The sequence below is a fragment of the Ambystoma mexicanum genome, chromosome 1q (assembly GCF_040938575.1).
Source record: "Ambystoma mexicanum isolate Mex_15411 chromosome 1q, UKY_AmexF1_1, whole genome shotgun sequence".
NCBI classification, from domain to species: domain Eukaryota; kingdom Metazoa; phylum Chordata; class Amphibia; order Caudata; family Ambystomatidae; genus Ambystoma; species Ambystoma mexicanum.
The window spans coordinates 43,276,485-43,298,575 of NC_090922.1; the positions used below are offsets into that span (position 1 = coordinate 43,276,485).

General features: G+C 47.4%; 1 protein-coding gene across 5 annotated transcripts in view; it reads left to right on the forward strand.

The window, feature by feature from the left end:
- IST1 (IST1 factor associated with ESCRT-III) overlaps positions 1-22,091 on the forward strand; it is a 615,340-nt gene that overhangs the window by 356,810 nt on the left and 236,439 nt on the right. For all 5 annotated transcript variants that reach the window (XM_069635496.1, XM_069635499.1, XM_069635500.1 and 2 more), the window contains exon 5: positions 10,696-10,779. In XM_069635496.1, the coding sequence (XP_069491597.1) occupies positions 10,696-10,779 (84 nt within the window). The remainder of the gene's footprint in view (positions 1-10,695; positions 10,780-22,091) is intronic.

A 22,091-nucleotide genomic window follows, 5' to 3' on the forward strand; every position in this document is an offset into this window, starting at 1 on the left:
ACCTGATTGATCTGTACTAATGATATGAGGGAGAATTTGGTCTAGATGGGTCACTAATATCTTCGAATATAGCTTTGCGTCTACGTTAATTAGTGCAACCGGCCTATACGAGCCGCATGTAGCTGGATCTTTGCCCGGTTTTGGTATTAGGACCACTTTCGCCTATTCCATGGATGGGGTGACTTTGGCCACCCCAGCTCCCCCAAAATTTATTTAACAGAGGTACAAGGTAGGGGTATTAGGGTTTCCCCAAAGGACCTGTAGAAATCGGAGGTGAAGCCATCCGGGCCCGGGGATTTATTAAGGGGTAATGACCTAACGGCCGTACGCACCTCCTCCTTGGTGATCTCTTGCGCCAATATCTATCTCTCCTGCTCTGTTATTTCGGGTAAGTCGGATTTGTCTAAATAACCCTGTTGTCTCATCACTGACAGATTGTCTGAGCTGTATAGGTCTGCGTAATATCTAGAAAATTCTCTGGAAATAGTCGTGTCCGTGCACTCCCCCCACCCGTTCTACCCTTATCTTTAGTATAGTTTTGGCCTTTTCTTCTTTTCTCAGCAGACTGGCGAGAAGTCTATCTGTTTTGTTTGCTCTTATGTAGTACTTTTGTTTCAGGAAAATTGGGGATCGCTCTGCCGCCCTGGCCTGTTTTATGTCAAGTTGGCTGCTTATGGCCCTATATTCCCTTCTTACCTCGCCACTCGCCCCCAGTCCCAGCCTATGCGTTACTTTCTTCAAATTCTCCTCCAGGTCTTAATTCTCAAGTCTGGTTTCTCTATCTCTCCGGGCTTTGGTAGCAATGATCCTACCCCTAATTGTCGCCTTGAAGCGTCCCACCTTGTTTGCTTAGTTGTGTCCCTGCTATTGTTATCCCTAAAAAAAAAAAATACTTTCTCTTCCCCTAGTGTTTCGTCCTTAAACAGAAATAAGGGATATCTCCATTTCAATAGCCCAGGAGAGCCCATTTTCCTTCAGTTTTGTTATTGTGGGAGCATGATCTGACAAGGCTATCGCCCCTATTTCTATATCTGACACTTGTCCCAGCATCTTGCGGGCTGCCCATATGTAGTCTGTCCTTGATGATGACCATTGTACATGTGAAAAGAATGTAAATCCCTCCTTCGAATGGATTGTGTCCTCCAACGTATTCCTCATCTTTGACATGTAATGTCCTGCTTCGGAAAAAGATTTCGGGAGAGGGCGCCCTGCGTCGATGGCATCGATCGATGTCCCTCAAAGGCCTCTGTCGAGGGTGGCGTCATCCGGTGTTATAAGTAGCATGCACAGTGCCCGTTGGCCTCAGTTCCGTTTTTCCGCAAACTTGTTTGTTCCGTGAAATTCGGCGCGCCTCGTATTTCTGAAGTACTGTTCTTTGCTTTATCTTCGACAATGTCTTCGTCTTCAACCCCAACGACTCCTCATCCGGGTTCAAAAAGTGTGAGTGTGACTCCAAATTGTCGATTACCGATCTGCATCGGGTTCCATCTGTGGTCCCTGGGTGAGGGCTACGAGATGGATACTTGCTCAAAATGTCAAACCATGACAGGAAAGGATTACAGGTAGGCAAGGAGTCCAAGTCCCGTAAATCCCAACCGACTGGGGCTTCGACCGACCAGTCGAGGGGCGACTCTCCTTGTCGGTAGAAGTCCAAGCGCTCACGTTCCCATAGTGGTTCCCGCCACTGTTTGTCCTAGTCGAAGTGGTCGAAGCGAAGGCACTACCTGTCGCCTTTCTCGTCGTCTTCGTCAGGTGGTACCCCCGAGAGGGTGACATGCCCGTCCAAGTCATTGACACCAGCGGAGTGGGAATCTTTCCGGATGGAGATGCTAAAAACCTTTGAAAGACAGGGGAGGGCTCCGTCCGCACCTTCTGTGGAAGTCGGCACGGAGCTGTCTCGACCCGATATTCGCGCGCCTTCGAGCCCGGGTACTCGGCGTGGCTCCCATCGAGAGCCCTCGAGATAAGGCGTTGCAGGATCATTCGAAGCGGAGAGAGAGGCCTCGGTCTCCGTCTTCTTCGAAGCCATCGATGTCATTGATTGTGCCAGTTGTGTCTTCGACGCTGGTCAGCCCTTCAGTGCCGTTCTCGACGTCGAAATCATTGACGCTGATGGGGCCTACTTTACCGGCTCGGTCCCCAGGATCTGTTGATCCTCCTAGGAAGGCCTTGGCTAAGTCTAAGTAGACGCCTTTGACGCATTCCAAGCCTCTGGGCTCCATGCCAGAGAAGTCTTTTGTTCCTCTACCTAAAAAGTATTTTTTTAGGAACCTCACTTCTATCTTTGAGGAGGAGGAATGTTCAGAGGAGGAGGGGGAGGTCCCCTTTGGTCTCCAATATGGGACACCTAATGTGGCGGAGTACCTCATTTCGGAGGAAAGCAGGATGCAAGGCCTGTGTGACACTTAGCATAACACAAGTGGAATCAATACCTCTCCCGAGCTTGAGTTCGGCAAGCCTGACCCTTGGGAGCTTGCTGACTCTTCATATAGACACCTTATGTCTAAGGTGGTGGCGTACTTGGGCTGGTCCAGGCCCCCAATACCTTTTGATCAGGGTGATCCTATGGACAGGGGTCCGCCTACGGATACTGTGTTACCATTCCATGTGGCTCTTCAAAAAAGAGTGGCCAGGAATTGGGAGACCCCAGAGACTAATCCGGCAGTGGACAAGTCTCTGACAAGAAAATACCGCCCCTCCAGTAGCGACCCTGGCTATCTGTCACAACACCCCACTCTCGAAAGTCTGGTGGTCCAGGCAGCTACGGCTACCTCGAAGCAGGCCACGTACCCTACCCTACCATCCCTCCTGATGGGGACGATAAGCGCGTAGTTGGATGGGCACGGAAGGTATTTTCTGCGGGGAGTATGGCGTTGAAATCGGCCAACTCCACCTGTGCGCTTGCTAAATTGTCGTACGCTCTCTGGGAGTGCATCTCCATGGCAGCGGAGCACATTTACAGAAGGGGAGGAGAGGAACGGCTTCCTCGCTATTGTTAAGGACGGCAAGGAGGCCATGTGCGAGTCCCTCTAAACTGAATTGGATTCTGCGGATAGTGTCATCAGATCCATGGCCACGAGCACCGTGATACGCAGATTTGCATGGTTGTGGAAGTCGGGTTTTGCTCCTGATGTGCAGGATCGTCTTCTCAAAATGACATGTGACGGGTCTCATCTTTTTGTCAGCAAGGCTGACGAGAGCCTTGAGAAGTTGCAGACCTCTAAGGCGGCTGCCAAGTCTTTAGGAGCATTTTCGTGCTTAGTGGACTACCATGGAGGGGTAGATCCTTTCGTTATTACGCCTCATTTGGAAAGGCGAGAGGAATGGCCAATCAAAGGGACCAACATAAATTCCCTTGTGGTGGACGAGGTAGAGGTGCCAAATCAGCTCCACAAGCAGCCTCTGTACCATCGGCCTCTGCAACAGCAGCTTCAAAACTGCTCTGAGGTCTTCAGTCACAGTTCACTGGTGTGGAGCAGGCTGTCTCAGCATCTCTAAGAATGGCGAGCAATTACTTCAGATGCGTGGGCTCTGGAAACAATAGCCCACGGCTATTGCCTTTCCTTTCTCAAGAAGCCTCATACCAATCCACCGGGGAAACAACTCTTTGAGGATTCCGGATCCGCTCCTTGTGCAGGAGAATTTAACCGTGCTAGAGAAAGGCGCTATAGAACCAGTGCCTGTAGCAGAGGGGGACAAGGGTTGGTATTCCCCATATTTTCTGATATCCAAAAAGGACGGGGGACTGAGACCCATCTTGGACTTGAGATACTTGAACAAGTTCCTCAAGAAAGACAAATTCAAGATTGTCACTCTTTCTCAGATCCTTCAGGCCCTCCAACTTCAGGATTGGTTGGTGTCATTGGACCATCAGGATGCTTATTTTCATGTGCCAATCCATCTCAAGCATAGGAAATACCTGAGGTTTGCCGTTGGCGGCTCGCACTATCAGTTTCGAGTCCTGCCATTCGGGTTCACCTCCGCCCTGAGGGTTTTCGCCAAGCTGATGGTGGTGGCAGCGCATCTCAGGCGAGGGGGGGTGGGGGGATTCACGTCTACCCCTACCTGGACGATTGGCTGATCAGGGCACGGTCTCCCGAACAAGCACTGGATCATCTCGGCGTTACCTGCCGCTTTATTCACAGACTGGGCTGGGAAAGTGCTCGCCACCCAAGGCGAGGGCTAAAGACATTATTCAGATGGTAACCAAGTTCCAGAATGCCCAAGATCTTCTGGCCTTTGAGTTTTCGAGGTTGCTCTGCCTCATAGCATCCTGCATTTTCCTGGTGCCGGAGGCCCGTTTACGAATGAGATCCCTTCAATGGGCTCTCCGATCGCAGTGGTCCCAGTACTCAGGACGGATGTCGGACCATCTTCAGATTCCAACCAGGGTCGCACAGGATCTTCTGTGGTGGGCTTGTGAGGAGAATACTCACTCGCACGGTGGGGGGCTCACGCCAACGATCTGTCGGCGGTCATTGGTCTCCTTCGGAGTCCAAACTATACATCAATCTTTTGGCGCTGAGGGCAATCAGACTTGCGCTGAAGGCTTTTCTGCCGTCTGTACGGGGAAAGAATGTCCTGATGCTGACGCAGTACAGTGGCCATGCACTACCTCAACAAGAGCGGAGGAATAGGGTCACTACCACAGTGCAGAGAGAGGCAATGCAGCTCTGGTATTGGGCTTTTCGAGAAGTAATCTCCCTATCAGCGGTTCACGGCAGCGGACGCTCTGAGCAGGCAGAGCACAGTCTCCCACGAGTGGGAACTAGATCAGGAAGTCCTCAACAGATCTTTGCCCTCTGGGGGACCCCTCAAGTGGATCTGTTTGCGACCGGTGTCAACCGGAAGTGCGAGCTCTACTGCTCAATGGAATGTCCTCTGAGAGGAGCTCTATGGGACGCGTTTGTGGTGGATTGGGAATTCCTGCTGCTGTACGTGTTTCCTCGAGTCCCCGTCATTCTTCATGTCATCAGGAGGTTGAGGATGTTCAGGAGCCACATGATCCTCATAGCTCCGGATTGGGCCAGGAGAACATGTTACCTGGACCTTCTGGATATGTCCATCTGTCCTCCGATACGTCTTCCGCTAAGGGAGAATCTACTCTTGCGAGGGGGGGGGGGGGGGGGTCCGGTTCTCCATCCAGGGGTCAACCCTCTCAACCTTCACGCTTGGTTTCGGAAAGGTTGAGGTACAAGGATTGGGACCTCCCGGATGACGTAATGGAGGTGTTGATTTCGCCCAGAAAGCCAGCAACAAAGTCTCTGTACTGTTGCCGTTGCAATAAGTTTTGTGACTGGTGCAGAGACATGAATGTTGGTACCATTAAGGGTTACCTGGCAGCGCTCTCAATTTTTAAGCACTCATCACAGAAATGTTCCTATTTTAAGATCCTTGTGGTCACTCAATTTCTAAAAGGGTTCACAGATGTGTTCCCACCTTCTACATTTCAGGTTCTGGTGTGGGACCTCAACCTGGTTTTAAAATTCCTGATGGGTGCTCCTTTTGAGCCATTGCACTCATGTCCTTTACGGTTATTGACCTTTAAGATTATCCTGTTGGTTGCTCTTACATCTGCTAGAAGAGTGAGCGAGTTGCAAGCGCTTTCTTCCAAACCACTCTTTACTGTAGGCAAACAGAGGGGTGTCGCCCCAAACAGGTTGCGCAGCTCTGACCTGGATTAATTGAGTACACAGGTCTACAAGATCATTGTCATCCTGAGGAAAATAAAGTCAAGAATACAAAGTTATGCTTGGCAATAAAGTCGAGAATACAAATGCTTGGCTTAAATGTTTATAAGGAAATGAAGAACAGAAATGCCGACACGTGTTTCGACCCTGAACAACGTGTCCTTTTCAAGGCAGAGATGTTCACAATAACACAGAACAAAATCACAAAGTGTGGCAAGTGCATGATATATACATAATGAAAGTAAACATGAAAAATGTAAATCACACACATGGTTGCATATGAGAAAGGGCCAGAGACCATCAGGGAGAACCACAAAGTAAATAATCCGATGTCAGCCAAAAAAGTTTGTGGAAGAATGAAATACAAGGAAAATGATACCGTTTGGTCATAAATAAAATCAGGTGAAATGTTACCATTGGAGATAGCACATTCAACATCCTGTGTCCAGCGATATGGAATCCCATGCGTAAGGAGAGAACAAAAAGTATGGAATATATAATGAGCTATGTATTCTAGTCACATACTTCATACAGAATAAACGCATGACATAAATTCTAATCAGTGAGAGATAATTTTGAAATCGCTCTTGTCAGTGTCAAAGGTAATGAAGCCTGTTACGACAAGTGCTGTCTAACAGCTACAAGTGTAATACTTATATGATATTAAAAGTACAGAACCAAAGTGAAAGAAGAAAGAGTTGTGCAGTGGCCACACTTATGCCATGTCCATTCCCTCATTACCACCAATCATATAGTGAGTTAGCGGTGAACAGGAGATATGTGTCTCTAAATGCAGTCAGAAGATGGATATTTACCATGACATTGTTGTCAGAAGGCAACGGATGAACAAAAGACCACGCTAAGCAGCGGATTCGGCAATCCAGTTGGGCACAATTAGGTGAACGGCCTCATTGGCGATAAATTCATTGACAACAAAGCGCTGTGGTATCAGCACGTTCTGTTTTAAATAATGCCCAAGAGAGAATGTAACATAATAGGAATGCATCATGGTGACTGTGAAAAGAATAAAATGCTGACCTTGAATGTCGTACCTGAATGAATGTAAATGGTTAAGACCCAGCAAGTAAGGTGAATGGGACAATCCCATGCACGGTCACAATAGCAAGACCTGGGAATATAGGAATAGGAATATTTGCCTAAGGTTGTTTCGGAGTTTCGCCTAATGCAGAAAGTTGTGCTATCTGCATTCTATACTCCTCCACATCCTAGTAAGGATGAGGAAAGACTACATCGGTTGGACCCTAAAAGAGTGTTGGGCTTTTATGTTTCCATGATGTCCAAATTGAGAGTGGACGACCAACTCTTTGTAGGGTATTCCGGGCCTAGACTAGGCCAGGCTGTTTCCAAACGGACCTTGTCTAGGTGGGTCATCCTAGCTATTTCGGAATGCTACAGTCTGTCAGGCAAGGACCCCCCTGAGGGCCTACGTGCACATTCCACCAGGGGCAGTGGCACATCGACAGCCCTGCAAAGGAATGTCCCTATTAAAAGCATCTGTGATGCTGCTATGTGGTCCTCATATACAGACATTTACCAAGCATTACTCTCTGGATACTTCCCATGCTCAGGATGTTGCTTTTGGCAAGGCGCTCCTTTATTTTGCCCTTTGATTATTTTGCATGTCTAAATTCTTCACCCTCCTGTTGTCTTGGATACCGCCTTGGGAGGCTGTCAAAGATGAGGAATACATTGGAGGACACAATCCATTTGAAGAACAAGTTGCTTACCCCTGGTAACGTTCTTTCGACTGGATGTTACTCCAACGTATTCCTCATGGCCCTCCCAACCTACCCCTCTTTTGAATTTCCCATGCTTTTACTTACAGCTTTCATTCCATTAAGGCTGAGTACTGTCCTGCCTGTGTTGTGGGCACTTCTGATACACAAAGAGGGGGAAAAACAGATCTGAGGCCAACGGGCACCGTGAGTGCTACTTATAACATCGTATGACGTCCCCCTCGACCGAGGCCTTCGAGGGACATCAACTCAACGCCATTAACGCAGGACGCCGTCTGCCGAAATTATTTTCCAAAGCAACCGAAGCTGGACATTACATGTCAAAGATGAGGAGAACGTTGCAGGAACATCCAGTCGAAAGAACGTTACCATTGCAAAGCCTACTTTTAATGACTTTGGATGTTCTTAAAGCAGCTGGTGCATTTGCCCCATGTACGGCTTACGCCGATGATGATGTGCTGTGTGGGCAAACCCCTGCTGCTTTGCATCATCTTTTGCTAGGTTATGTTCATTTTTATGGAATTTCATAAAATGTGTTGATATTTCTAAATCAGTAGTTGTAAGGAAGACATGGTTATCTGAAGTATGACAGACCCAAGGAGTACAATCCAAGGGTGTTTATTGAACAGTATATGGATGAGAAAAACACCTAACCTAAGATGGGGACAAGTTACGACCATCAAAGTAAAGAAAACGCTGTCCTAGTTGTCATGTCAAAACAAAATAGCCTATACTAATAAACCTGTTGCCAAATCCTTACTCTATATAACAAAAGGTTATGGGAGAATGATATGTATAACAAAAGAGTGTAGTGCAAACTGAATAGTCGAAAAGGGTTTCGGTAGTTCAGACTGCTCAAGGACTGCTCAACTAGTGCACTCCCTTCCTCACGTTACATCCCGGGACAAGGCGGAACAGTGGAATGACTGTGAGCACCCCTTGAGTCTATAGGCATCAATAAGCAGTTTCTTTAGAAAAGGCAGGATCCCTCGAATCAGTGTCCTTTGCTTGGCATCCCTCCGTCGGGTCCTCTGTAGCCTTCAAATCACAGTTCAGTTAACTTTAGCAGTTCTACTAACTTTTAACAACCAGGGGCCCTTAATGTCTTTTAAAAAAAATATTTGGTTCGCTTTGACGGATTCTCTCCGGTCCCCCTCCTCTGGGCTCAGACCTTCCTCTGTAGGCAGTTCTGTCTTCCCTCTATCGGGCGCAAGCTTTCAAACTGCCAGCATCATACTTGTTACTACGCTTTCACTTCAAAGTACTTGCCAGCTCAATACAGAGACTTCCGAAAGGCAATTGCATCTCGCAGGGTCACTCTGTAACAAGTACGTTTACTTTCAACAATCAGGCTTCTCTTTCTCACGGCTGCCGTCCTACACACAGCCAACAATACTGCATACACTTCAAAGGTTTATACGGATCTCCTCTCCCGAGGCCTTCTGGTATCTGCAGTTATTAGGATAGCATCACAGTGCTGATAATTCCTTAGTTTAGCTTTATACTTATTTGTCCAGGACTTTCGACTGTACGGGGGGGGAGGGCTTGTTCCCTTGATTTTACCCTCGTATGACCACTTTGACTATTCGCCTCCTCGCTCAAGTGCTTCAGATTTCTTTCGCGACTACTCTCATGTGCACAATCTCAGCATTCTTCGTTCTTGCTATAATGTGCTTTCGCTCACAGTTTCTCAACAACCCAACGAGCACTTCAAACGTTAATGTCCTTTTCATTTATCAACACAAGCCGGTCTCCCATTTCACTCGCCGGCAGCGGCTGATCTAGTTGTATGAAGACTTTTGGCGCAACACGGCTCGCCTCCTTTCAAGTCCGCACACCGCACATGAAGGAGGTAAAGCTGTAACCTTCTGCAGTAGCAGGGATTTGACCCTTTGGGATTCTGCAGCGACCTTCAACCCGCAGCTGGTAGGAACACAGCCCTTCATCCATCTCTAGGGATTCTGAAGGATGCCCTCTCTCTGGATAATTTTAGGGCTATCTGTTGGATTTTGTCTGTTAGAGCATTTTTGTAACCATGGGACTTTCATATTTTTTGACATTTCATTGTTCACTTCCCGTTCAAAATCTGTGTTGAAGGAAATGTTGAATGTGAAAATAGATGGCTTTCTGACTGCAAAAAGCCAATGTAACTTTTGTGTAAGGAGTTTTTTCCCAAATTCTTACGAAAAAATTGTTTTCCAACAATTTGTCTATTGTGTGAAACCCTTTAGCTAGAGGATATATTGCTCTTATGTGTTTTATTCAGTTGCCACTTGCTACATGTACTGCAAAATAGTCAAACGTAAAGAATCTGACATTTCATTGTCGTGCTGAACAGGATATAATATCCATTTTCTTTTTTTGTGGTATCCTTCACCTAGATCCAAGTATATTGTACCACTATTAAGATTGTATAATTGTACCCAGTATCATGTTGTATTATTTTATTTGTTGCAAGGAAAGGATTGTGATGTCTTTTGGTGCTTTGAATGTTCTTTATTAGCGGCTCTCTGGATAAGCAGGATCTTTTGAAACATTAGGGGCTCATTATTATGTTTGACTGCATATATATTTTATTATGTTTAATTCAACGATTTTCTTTTTTTACTTGACTGCATGATAGGCAGTTGTAACAACTGTTTTGACTGATGGTGTCTTGTTCGGTTGCATGTATTGATGGTTCAGCGGTATCTGTGGTGGCATTTAGTGAAGTAACTGCATGCTTAATCCGTGATTGGATGCGTATGACTATTTCAATGAGAAATTGATGTGTTTATATGCATGTCATAATGGTGCAGTGACATGTGGTCAGTGACGTAAAATTAAGGCCGCCTGTGTGTGCAGATGCGGAAATGAGATTTTACATCAAATGGTCAGTGCATTTAGTTATGAGCAGGTGGCATCGTCCTTTCAGTGTTGATGCTTTGATGTCTGTTTGCTTTTTGGCATAAGACAATGTTGATGGGGACTTTGTTGGCATGCTGTGGGTGCTTGGTATTATTATGGTAACTTAGTGGTGATGTTGGCTTAAAATGATGGGTTTGTCTCGGGTGTTAATGATGATGCCACTCCTGCATTGGGACCTGGCATGTGACAGTGGTATTAGAATAGCAGAGGGTGGTTAAGTTGTGTTCCTGTCAGTGTCTTTGCTAGCTTGTAGAGTAAGTGACGTTAACCAGGAAATGTGAAGTGGACTGTTTTTGGCAAACTTTAATATTCTGTTTTTTTTCTTTCTTTTTTTACTACAGGTGGCAGATCAGCTGTGCGCGAAGTATAGCAAGGAATACGGCAAGCTCTGCAGGACAAACCAAATTGGAACCGTTAATGACCGAGTATGCAAACATTGCCTGCAAGCATTTCAAATGAAGCATGTCTGTGCAAGGGGTTTGTTTGCAGAACATTAACTGAGGGTGGATGGAGATGGGACATGTGCTTCTCGGCAGTTCAGAATAGTTTCACAGGATGCAGTAGTGAATAAAGAATTATTAGCCTGCCAGGTGATTTTAAGTACAGCTTTTATAGGGGTACAGGGAGTGTGGCATTAAGAAACAGAAGGTATTTTTTCTGCCCCTTTTCTTGCACCCCGTTCCTCAAAAAATAGTTAGTATTTACGATAAAAATATGGTTACCAGAGCACAATACGGGCAAATAATGTTGATAAGATTCCATTTACATTGTCTTTTTTAATCTGAACCATGTTGGATAAGGAATGAAGCTACAGGAGGGGGATGTGGGGGGGGGCGGAGGTTGTGTGTGTGTGTGTGTGTGTGTGTGTATTTCTGAGGCTTGTGGAATCTGCTTAGATCACATGCTGTGCATAGGCCGACATCTAGTGGAAGCTGCGGAGTATTACAGTTTGTTTTTCGAAAATGGGCGTTGACACAGGGCGTGCCAGTAATACTATCCCTAGTTTGACGTCCACTGTACCCATGATCCCTCACGCGTGTAGGACCCTCAGATTGTTTTTTTCCGCCATACTGGTCGGAAGCATTTCGCGGAGTTCCCTGGCCTTAGCCATACTTTTGCAAAATATCGTTATATTTTCCCCATTCTCCACCCCAACGTCGAGTCACCGAACTTCCACACTCGACGCCGGCCCGGAGAAGAAATCGACCGTCGACAGCTGCATGACGGATTTGGGCCACGTAAGGCCTCTGGCCTCGGCCCAGGCCTCGGAAGGCCTCTGGCCTCGGCCCTGCAAGTAGGGAGAGTGGGGGGTGGACATACTCTACACTCTTTTGGTATATAGGTACATTCTTATATATTCCTACACTTAACAGCCCGCTGCCACAAGGTGCGTATGGAGGGTACCCCTTTCCAATTCTGCCCCAAGTGCAACCGCAAGTACCCTTGGGTTGACAGACACGCCACGTGCAATCTCTGCTTGCCGAGGGACCACCCCGAGGCGAACTGCAGAGCGTGTAGTAGGTTTAAACCGAAAACACTTAAGGACCGTTCGATCAAGCGTTGGGCCCACCACGCCAGGCGTCAGGAGGCCATGGCAGCGGAGGGTGCCTTCAGCGTTGGCAGCGACGCCGTGCTTTCAGATGGCGAGGGCAACGTGGCGTCAAGAGACAGCCGAGCGCAAGTCCCCGACCTCGGAAGGTCGTCCGGCAGGGCGGCTATTGGGAAGACCCCCGGCGACACAAGCGCTACCCACAGCACTTCCACAAAGCACATGAAGTCCAACCGAGACAGGACGCGCACGTCGAGTTCTCGGAAAGAGGCACATAGAGAACAGTCCGAATCAGTGTCCTGTGGGCGTTCTCGATCTAGATCGCCGCATGACTCCAGGCAATCATCCACTGTTGCCAAGAGTGCCTCGCTCCCCAAGGTAACGGAAGTTCGATCGTCGGAAGACGAAGCCGACTTCCATCCCCAGACCGCACTCCAGGAGTCAGCGCCCACAGACTGCGGCTCCCGAGTCCCTACCTCCACGTTCTAAAAATAGGGACACTACCCCCGAACCTCGACGCCAGGCGTCGTAAGGCTCCGAAGGGGCGGAAAGGCAGGGAAAACACTCTTCTGCCCACGGGGAGGGGGGAAAACAACAAAGGAAGCAGTCTCAGCCTCCTTACACACCTCAAAAGAATTTCCACTCCACATAAACAGACAGACAAGTCCCAGTCTTCTGTTATCCCAAGGACCCCTGCTAAAACCAGTTAGTCTAGTCAGGATAAGGCGGAGAAAGTCCCAGAAAGGGTCATTCCCAGTTCTAGAGAATGGTCTAGTGATGACATAGACAGGGTTATGTCAAGGATGTCATCATTGGCAGATTTTTACACCAAAAACCCTGAACACTTTCTCTCCTATACTCCCGACGGGTCAGCACCCTCAGGCTCTAAGGATCCAATACCTCCAAGTAAGAAGTCCCGGTTTGAAGCCCCAACACGGTCTTTGTACCCTTTCTATATACAGCCCTACTCTCAATATCAAGGGAATACATCCTTTTGTGAGGATCCAGATTTGGGCATGCTGGAAGAGCAAACTGGTACCGGCTACTATGGGGATGACGAGGACCAAGAAGAGGAAGAGGAAGACCCTGAGACCTACAGAGTAGATTCCCCGGTAGAGAAAGAACCCCCGATTACTGACTCCCCTGTCGACAATCAACCTCTCCTGAATGAAGTTCTGTCCCGAGCGGCAGAACACTTTCACATTGACACCCAGGGTGCTCAGGAAGAGAGTGACTTCGCTGAGGAGTTAGTAGGAGAAAGGAGACCTGTTGCGCAGGCCATCCATATCCTTAAGTCTATTCAGAGGAGAATAGACCCCTCACTTATAAATCCCAACTTCACGAGGGCAGTGAACCCAAGGATTGAGAAACTTTTCAGGGCAGCCCAATCCGACCCACTATACATAAGGGGGCATCTGAAGCCGGACTTCCTGGTAGTTACAAACACCCGTAAGAGGGCGGGGAACACCCTTGTCATCGTCCGAAGCTCCTCCCGATAAGGAGAGCAAGAAACTATATGGGTTGGGCAGGAAGGTAGCCTCCACTTCCGCCTACCAGGCAAGGATTGCCAACTCCACCACCCTGTTGGCCAGTTACAACTGCCACCAGTGGGAAGAAGTCGCAGCACTCTTAGACTCCGCCCCAGAACCCATAGAGAGCCAATTGGCACGAGTTTCCGCGTAGGGAAGAGCCGTGTCCGGTTGCATTTTAAAAGCAACCTTTGATGCTGCGCATAACGCCGGCAGATTGATAGCAGAAGGGACTGTTATCAAGAGAGACACTTGGTTACGGCAGTCTGGATTCAAGGCTGAAACCCAAGCATCATTGTTAGATAAACCGGTGGAGCCGGATCTGTTGTTTGGTAAGGCGGCCGAGGACGCGCTGAAAAATGCCAAGGACGAGTATGAGACACTCAAATCCCTAGGCCAACTAACCAATAAACCCCCTAATCAAAGAGGGAATGGCAATTTTCGTCGCCCACGCGGACAAAATTCCCAGAGAGGATCTAACTATTCCCAGCGGCAGGGTACACCATGGAACAATAACAACCAGCAGTCTACCCAGGGTTATGGCAGGGGTAATAAAAGAGGAAGTGGTAAAGGTAGAGGCAGCCCCACTAGAGGAGGCGGCACGCCTCCACCAAAACAGTGACGCTCCGTTCAGGGTCCCTTCTCACGCAACCCCAGTAGGGGGACGCATTTCCAACTTCACCCAAGTTTGGGAAGGGATCACATCAGACAGATGGGTGCTGTCCACAGTATCCGCAGGGTACTGCATAGAACTGTTAGAGCGTCCCAGGAACCATCCTCCACGTCAAAAAATACATTCTTTGGACCACCAGAAGATCCTCCTCGAGGAGATTGTCAATCTGCTAGCAAAGGACGCGATAGAACTCGTCCCGGGACACCAGGTAAACAAGGGTATTTATTCAACTTGCTTACTTGTGCCAAAAAAAGAAAAAGATTTGACAATGCGGCCAGTATTGGACTTACGGCCTGCAAACAAGTATGTCAAGCCCCAAAAATTTCACATGACTACTCTCCAAGAGGTAATCCCCCTCCTAAAAAAGGGGGATTACATGGCAACATTGGACATGAAAGATGCCTATTTTCATATTTCCATGTTCCCAGCGCACAGAAAGTACTTGCGCTTCAAGGTGGACAGTCGGCACTACCAGTTCAAGGTACTGCCCTTCGGGATAGCTTCGGCTCCAAGGGTATTCACCAAGGTACTGGCGGTGGCGGCAGCACACCTATGCAGGGATGCCATTCTGTACCCTTACCTGGACGACTGGCTCATCATGTGGGAGACCCCAGTAATTTGCAGAACAAACATTCAAAGGACAATCGACTTCCTCTTCGAATTGGGCTTCTCAATAAACGAGAAAAAGTCAAGTCTGGTGCCAAGCACCTCCAAACAGTTCCTAGGAGCTATCCTAGACACTCAAGAGTGGTTGACCTTTCCTTCCGAGGAAAGAATTCGGAATATACTGCTTCAAATTCCGCAATATCAGTCCGGTCGCCAGATAACGGTACGCAAAGAAATGCGTTTTGCTGGGCATAATGGTGTCATGTATTTACCTGGTCCCCCACGCCCGCCTGCGCATGCGTCCCATGCAGGAAGGGTTGGCGAAACAGTGGTCTCAGGCAAGTGGTCAGTGGGACGATCTAGTGGTCGTTTCGCCAACACTTGTACAAAGCCTTCACTGGTGGACAAGAGAAAATCTGTCCAAGGGGAAACCCTTTTACGATCCCGCGCGGTATTAAATACATGAATTATGCCGACGACATGCAGGTGGTCATCGAGTTGACTGGGGATTAGAACAGGGACTCTCACACTATTACAGCGATCTATGATGTCATCCAGAAATGGATGAAGAATAATTCTTGTCTTAAATGGCAGCAAGACGGAGCTCATGCTTGTGGGCTCCAGCCAGCGATTGTCCAAATTATGTCCTAGATGTAGTCAACTTACTTAAAACTCTTGTTGTATATTTAGATTCTAATCTCAATATGAAAAAGCATGGTACACACATTAAATCTACATGTGCTTACACCACCAAACTCATTCGGCAGATCAAACCATATTTGTCTGATAGTAATGTTGCATCTCTAGCGACAGCACTAATAAATTCCAAGATAGACTACTGTAATAGTCTATTTGCTGGAACTACTAAGAACAACTTGAAGACTCTTCAGACTGCTCAAAATAATGCTCTGATAGCAGTATATGGTCTTGCACGCAGGACTCGTGTCTCTCAGGCCCAACGTTCTCTGCACTGGCTCCCGGTGAGACATCGGATCTCTTACAAGTTGCTCTCTCTGACCCATAAATGTCTTCACCATCAAGCCCCTGTGTATCCGACTAATAGAATCCACAGGAATCCCATTGTACGGTCTCTACGCTTCAACGGTCACAATAAACTTCTTCAGGCTCGTCATAAGTTTGTCCATTGGAGGTATTAGCTTTGATATATGTGCACCCGGCCTCTGGAATTCATTGCCCTTGGAGATAAGAAGTATTCCTGATCTTTGCCTGTTAAATAAAATCCATCAAAACCTACCTGTTTAACTCCGATGACTAAATCAAGGATTTCTCTTTTGACCGGTCTCCTATGACGTGACATATCCCTAGATTGCCCTTTCTTCTTTTTCCGTAAAGTCTTTTTCACACTGAGGCCTTTGCTTGTGTTGTGCATTACAAAAATTAATAATTATAAAAATAATACATTTGGCCTTCTATTATTTTGTATAGTGTGTGTATATTATAGTTTGGTGGTTGATTTCGGCCTAGTCCCATTCATTTCCTCATAGAGGAAAAAGTCCAGATTTCTCTGCGGCGGACACCAAAACCTGCTGGACGGAATTAGACCATATGCAAAACAACTTACGAAGCATTGACTTGATTTCTGAGAGTGGTCTGGGGTTATTGCATCTATTAGTTGTTAAAATATTTGAAGGATAAGTGGGAGCCCCTTCTCCCAAAATTATACCTCCATCGCCCATGGTGCTTTGTAGACGAGAGACTTTTCAGAAATTAAAAAGCTGCCATTGTTTTCTTTTGTTCAATGCGAGAGATGTTTTCGAAAATTTTCAAAATATTCACGAATATCCGACAACAAAAAGTGATAAAAATTCCTTTTGGAAGAGGAAAAAGGATGAAATTGCATCAGGCTGGAGGTGGGGAGCGGGAAAGAGGGTACCATGTGAAATTGGGGAGTTGGGGGGTCGGGTGGCGGGCAGGGTGGCTGGAGTCCAAGTTCAGAACTAAAACTTTTTGCATATTCAGGGTTATTTTGCACATTCAGGGTTATAGTAGAAAACGGGATCAGTAATGAAAGTGCATCACATGTATTATAGCTACAAATATTTTCAGAATATTCAGGGTTATTTGTTGTCTGTTGCTAATATAACCACATTATGGTGAAAACTTTTTTTTTAAAGAGTTTAAAAAATGAGAATAATACAAAAAAGGGGAATTTTACAGCTATCGGGCCACTTCGGCCATGTCCTTCGGTTAAACCCCTAATATGTTTCTTTTGGACCCCCTAGGTGGCCACTATACATGTCTTTCAGCCCACTTGCCTGGGCCTTTGGCCCTGGGCAATCACAGGCCAGATCCTTTGGCCCTGGCTAGTGGACCCGAAAGACACGTATAGCTTGGCCGTGGCTACCTGGTGGGTCCAAAAGAAACATATTAGGAGAACATGCAGAGGTCAAAATTGGGATTTGTTCACTGGGAGCAAAAAGCAGCTCCTGGGTATTGGGCATAATCAGTTAGACAGGAGTAGCCTGTGAGAAAACAGGAGCTAATACGTAGCGCACAGCAAATCTAACTTTGTGCAAGATGCAAACTCAATCCTTTTCTCCATTTTATGTTATCCAATATGCTCTAAATGTCCCCTAGGTGAGTTCTTTATTCTCCTCGATACACATTCCCAAATATACAGTTTTTTCTTTTTTTTTAAAATAATTTTTATTTATTTTTACAAACAAACATAACCGTGTACACTTTAATAATCACAATCGGATCCAATCGAATGCGTAAAAACTTCCCTCCCAACTCTGCCCCCCCAGTCCCTCCCCTAAGGCCTACCCTATACTCTGACTGTGGCACTTCTTCAGCGGCCCATGATTCGTCCACATGGATCTCCTCTGCATCCTTTGGGCCTGGTGTGACGTGTGCAGAGGCGACTAGTTCTGCTATAAGCTGTTTACACATATCCACTCCTCTCATTCCTGGTTCCTACTCCTACTGGACACCTCCGACCACACCACCGTTTCCGCATTGGCCCATTTTGTGAAGTCCCCACCATACTTGTGCTTCCAGTCTCTACAGTGCTTTCCATCCATTGCTATTCTTCTTTTCGCCAGGATGTATGCCAAGTCCTTCAGGTTACTTACATGTTTAGCCCTCTTGGGTCTCAGGAAGCATCCAAGCAGGCAGGCTTTAGGGGAATCCACATCTAACGTGATCCCCACCTTTGCCAGTAACTGTGCCACCTCCCCCCAGAATCTACTAATTTCCACACATGCCCAAAACATACGCACCAAGTTAGCATCTCTCTCCCCACATTTCGGGCACACCTGGTTACCCTTCGGATTAAACCTGGCAATTTTGTACAGAGGAAAATATGCTCCATGTGTCACATACAGCTGGATCCGCTGGAATCTTGCATTTCTCAATACTTTCTTATGATACCTTTTCACTCTGCTCCATTCCCCATCAGACAGTGGCGTTTCCATTTCCGCCTCCCATTTCCCTCTGGTTTGGTCTATTTCCCCTTCCACTGCAGACATCAATAACTTGAAATTCGTGAAGTTTCATGGCCAACTTCCGATACATCATACAAGGACTCAATCATCCTGTTCGTCTGCATGTGCGTGTCATGGTCTGGCCCTCTTAATTTCAGGTCTTTCAGCAGCCTAACGTATGTAATGTACTGCACACTATGTACCCCTGCGTCTGCTACCAGCTCTCCGAATCTCTGTCACTTCCCCTCTTTGAGCATATTACCCACTGTGGCCAACTCCATGGGTTCCCAACTCTTCCTTACATTCTGTCTGGTCTGTCTGTCTCTTCCCGCTAGAGCCGCCAGTGGCACCTGTGGAGAATACTATGCTGTGGAACCTACCAGCCTCATTGGTCTATGCCATATATTACAGCCCAGGCGCAGCAGGAGGTGCTGACTGGTTCTGTGTAAGTCTGGTGCCCAAATCACTTCCTTCAGAAAAAAGGTCCACCCGCCATTTTCAACAGTCTCAATTCCGTAGTCCGTTCATCCGACAACCATCTGGCCACATACTGCAGCTGACTGGCTATAAAGTACATCTCGAAGTTGGGCAATTTAATACCCCCTTGCTCATGAGTTCTGGAGCTTCCATAACGCCACCCTATTCCTTGACATATGCCAAATGAAACCCCTGCATACACTATGTAATCTATCAAACAACTTTTTCGGGATTGCGAAGGGGACATTTGCGAAATACTGTAGTAGTCGCGGTAGCACTACCATTTTCAGAAGAATCACCCGCTCCATCATGGTTAATGGCAACCTCCCCCAGAACTTCATGCACTTCTCTATCCTTTCCACTGCTTTCACTATGTTATGCTTATGTTCCTCTTTGGGGTCGTGGTATAGATCTACCCCCAGGTATCTAAACGTAACCAGCTCCCATTTGATAGGCAGCACCGGCAAACTGTGCACAGGCTTACCTATATATCGGCCCAGGGGGTACAAGCTAGATTTCTGGGGATTCACCGATATACGGGATACTAGGGCGTATCGTGCCAGCACCTCCAGGACATATTGTAGGTTCTCTTCCGGATATCTTAAATACAGCAACATGTCATCAGTGTAAAGCAAGACCAAATGTCTCCCCTCCTGTGTGCTTACTTCCACCTCCCCAAACTCCGCTCGCAGGTAAACCGCCAGCGGCTCCAGCGCAAGTATAAAGAGCATCAGGGACCATAGACACCCCTGTCTGTTTCCCTTACTCAGTTGCCACCGCTCCGAAATCACGGAGCCCGTTTTGACTCTGGCCTTCGGGGCACTATACAGTAATCCCACCCATCTTATATACGTGGGTCCCATGCCAAAGGCCTCTAGAACTGCTAGCAACCAGGGCCACTTAACTGAATCAAACGCTTTCACGGCATCAAACGAAACCACCGCCACCTCATCCTCCTTCCCATTTTCATGATCTATTATGTGATGTAGCCTTCTCAAGTTATCTGTGACGTTCCTATGCGGGACATATCCCATCTGGTCTGGGTGGATAATCTTACCTTTCATCGGTCTCAACCTCATTGCCATAACTGCAGTGAGAATTTTCCCATCTTGATTCAATAGTGACGGAGGTCTATATGACCCACAATCCGTGTCTGGTTTATTAGGTTTTAGGAGGGGGACCATTATCCCTTAGTGATTCGGGTAGCTTGCCTTGTTCCAATGCCTCGTTCAGCATTGACAGCAATGGAGGGAGGATATCGGCCCTATATTCATTGTAAAACCTACTGGGGAGCCCGTCTGCCCCTGGGGCCTTGTTGGTAGGCAGATCTCTGATCACATTTTCTAGTTTATCCACCGTTATGGGGACTTCCAATCTGTTCCTCTCCTCCTCGGTGAGTCGGGGGAGGTTTATCTCAGAAAGTGCCTCTTGTATGTCCACCTCCTCTGGGCATACTATATAGCTCCCTGTAAAAGTCATAGAAGCACTCATTTACCTCCTCTTGGGTTTCACGTAAGTGGCTGTCTGCCCCACGCACTGCCCGTATTGGCTGCGGAGCAACTTCACCCTTGTATAACCACGCCAGTAGATGGCCGGGCTTATCCCCCTCGCGTGTTGGTCCTCAATATATTTCATATAGCTCAGGTTACCCAGCCTCTCCCATTGCACCATACATTCCTGCTGGAGGCATAGCGCTTCTCCTGATTCCTCTTGTGTCCTACTGCCAGTTCTCATCATCTCTTCCAATTTCTGCTCTGTCTTTTGTAGTCCCCTCATTATTTCCTCCGGCAACCCTTTGGACTTGGCCATTGTAACCCCCCCCACCCCAACACCTCCGCCCCTGAACCACCACCTTGAACGCCTCTCACAGCACCCCGGCCGAGCTCACACTGCCGGTGTTATGTGCGGAATGCTCCTGCACTACCGATCTAACGTGGTCACGAAATCCCACATCTTTCAAAGCCTCCTCTCTGAGTCTCCAGGTAGAGATCCTCGCCCGGTGAGGCCTTATTTGCCACGTGATGACCAGGGGCGCATTGTCGGACAGGACTCTGGCTTTATATTCGGCATGTGTAAACTCGTGCATCACCTCGTCCCCCGCAAACACATAATCTAATCTTGTATGCAGGTCCTGTGGGGCTGAATAGTGTGAATATACCCTGTGCAGTTTCCTCCACACATCTGTCAATTTCAGGTCTCGTACCAACGCCGTCAATGCCTTGGCCACTGCGGGTGGGCTAAAAATGTTGTCATCTGACCTATCTTTCTCCGGATCTATTGTGCAGTTAAAATCCCCTCCTCACACAAACCCGCAGTCCCTATGCTGGCTGATCTTGAGGTATAGTGCCTTAAAGTAAGCCGTGGTGTTCTGGTTCGGGGTGTACGTGTTTGACGCATATCTCCTTGTTTTCTACCATGCCCCTAACTGTGGCCATCCTATCAGCATTATCTTCCCCTGTCTGAGGACCCGAAACGGGACCCACTGTGCCATCCAGATCAGGACTCCTCTTGCATATGTTGTCAACCGTGATTTCCCTCCATTTCCTCGTCAGTGTATCTAATTTCTCCTTAGTGGGGTGGGTCTTTTGCAGGAGCGCTATATCAACTTTCTGCCACTCAAGATATATCATGACTCTATTTCTTTTTATGTAGCTATTAAGCCAATTTTGATAAACCGCCTCAACTCTTCCCTCCTCTCTTTTGCTTCTGTTGCACGTATATGTAGGTCCCCCTCCCCCCAGATGCCCCAACCCTCCCCCCAATATACACAGTTAATATCACATAGCTAGGGTTGTATGGCACCACTATCAGGCTCCCCTTGGGTATAACCAGGAGCTAAATAGCTCCCAGCTCCTGGCAATTTCGAACTGTGAAAATGCACAGTGGACACGAACAAAGGCTACCTACTGGGTCCAAAAGAAACATTTGTGGAACGTGTACAGTGGACACGGCCAAAGGCCACAGCTAGTTGCCCGGTAGTGTGTTAAAATATACAGTAGGCATGGCCACAGGCCATGCTCACTGGCCAGGGCTAAAGGCCCTGTGTAGTGGGCCCAAAAGACATGTATGTAAAAAGAAACATATTGGGGTAACAGGTACACTGGTGTCTTGGTAGTGTTTTAACATATACAGTGAAGTGGGCCGTATGAAAACGATGGTATAACAAAACCCTTGAAATTTACTGTAAAAACCTTAGTTAAGTTACGCAGATTTAACGCAACAAAATCCTTGGAATTCAGCGGATGTTATGACCAGCTTAACTCGGCACGTTCCCATTGCAAAGCCTATGAGCACATACATATTATAAGAGAAGGGATTCACAATGACATAAAAAATGGCATTATGAGGGACTTCAACAGGAGCGTGCTGAGCTTCCCCTTCCTACAATGTCCACTAGTCCTTTAGACCTCGCTTGGCCAGCCAGGACAGCTCGTAGTTTTTTTGGTTCTGTGTCATA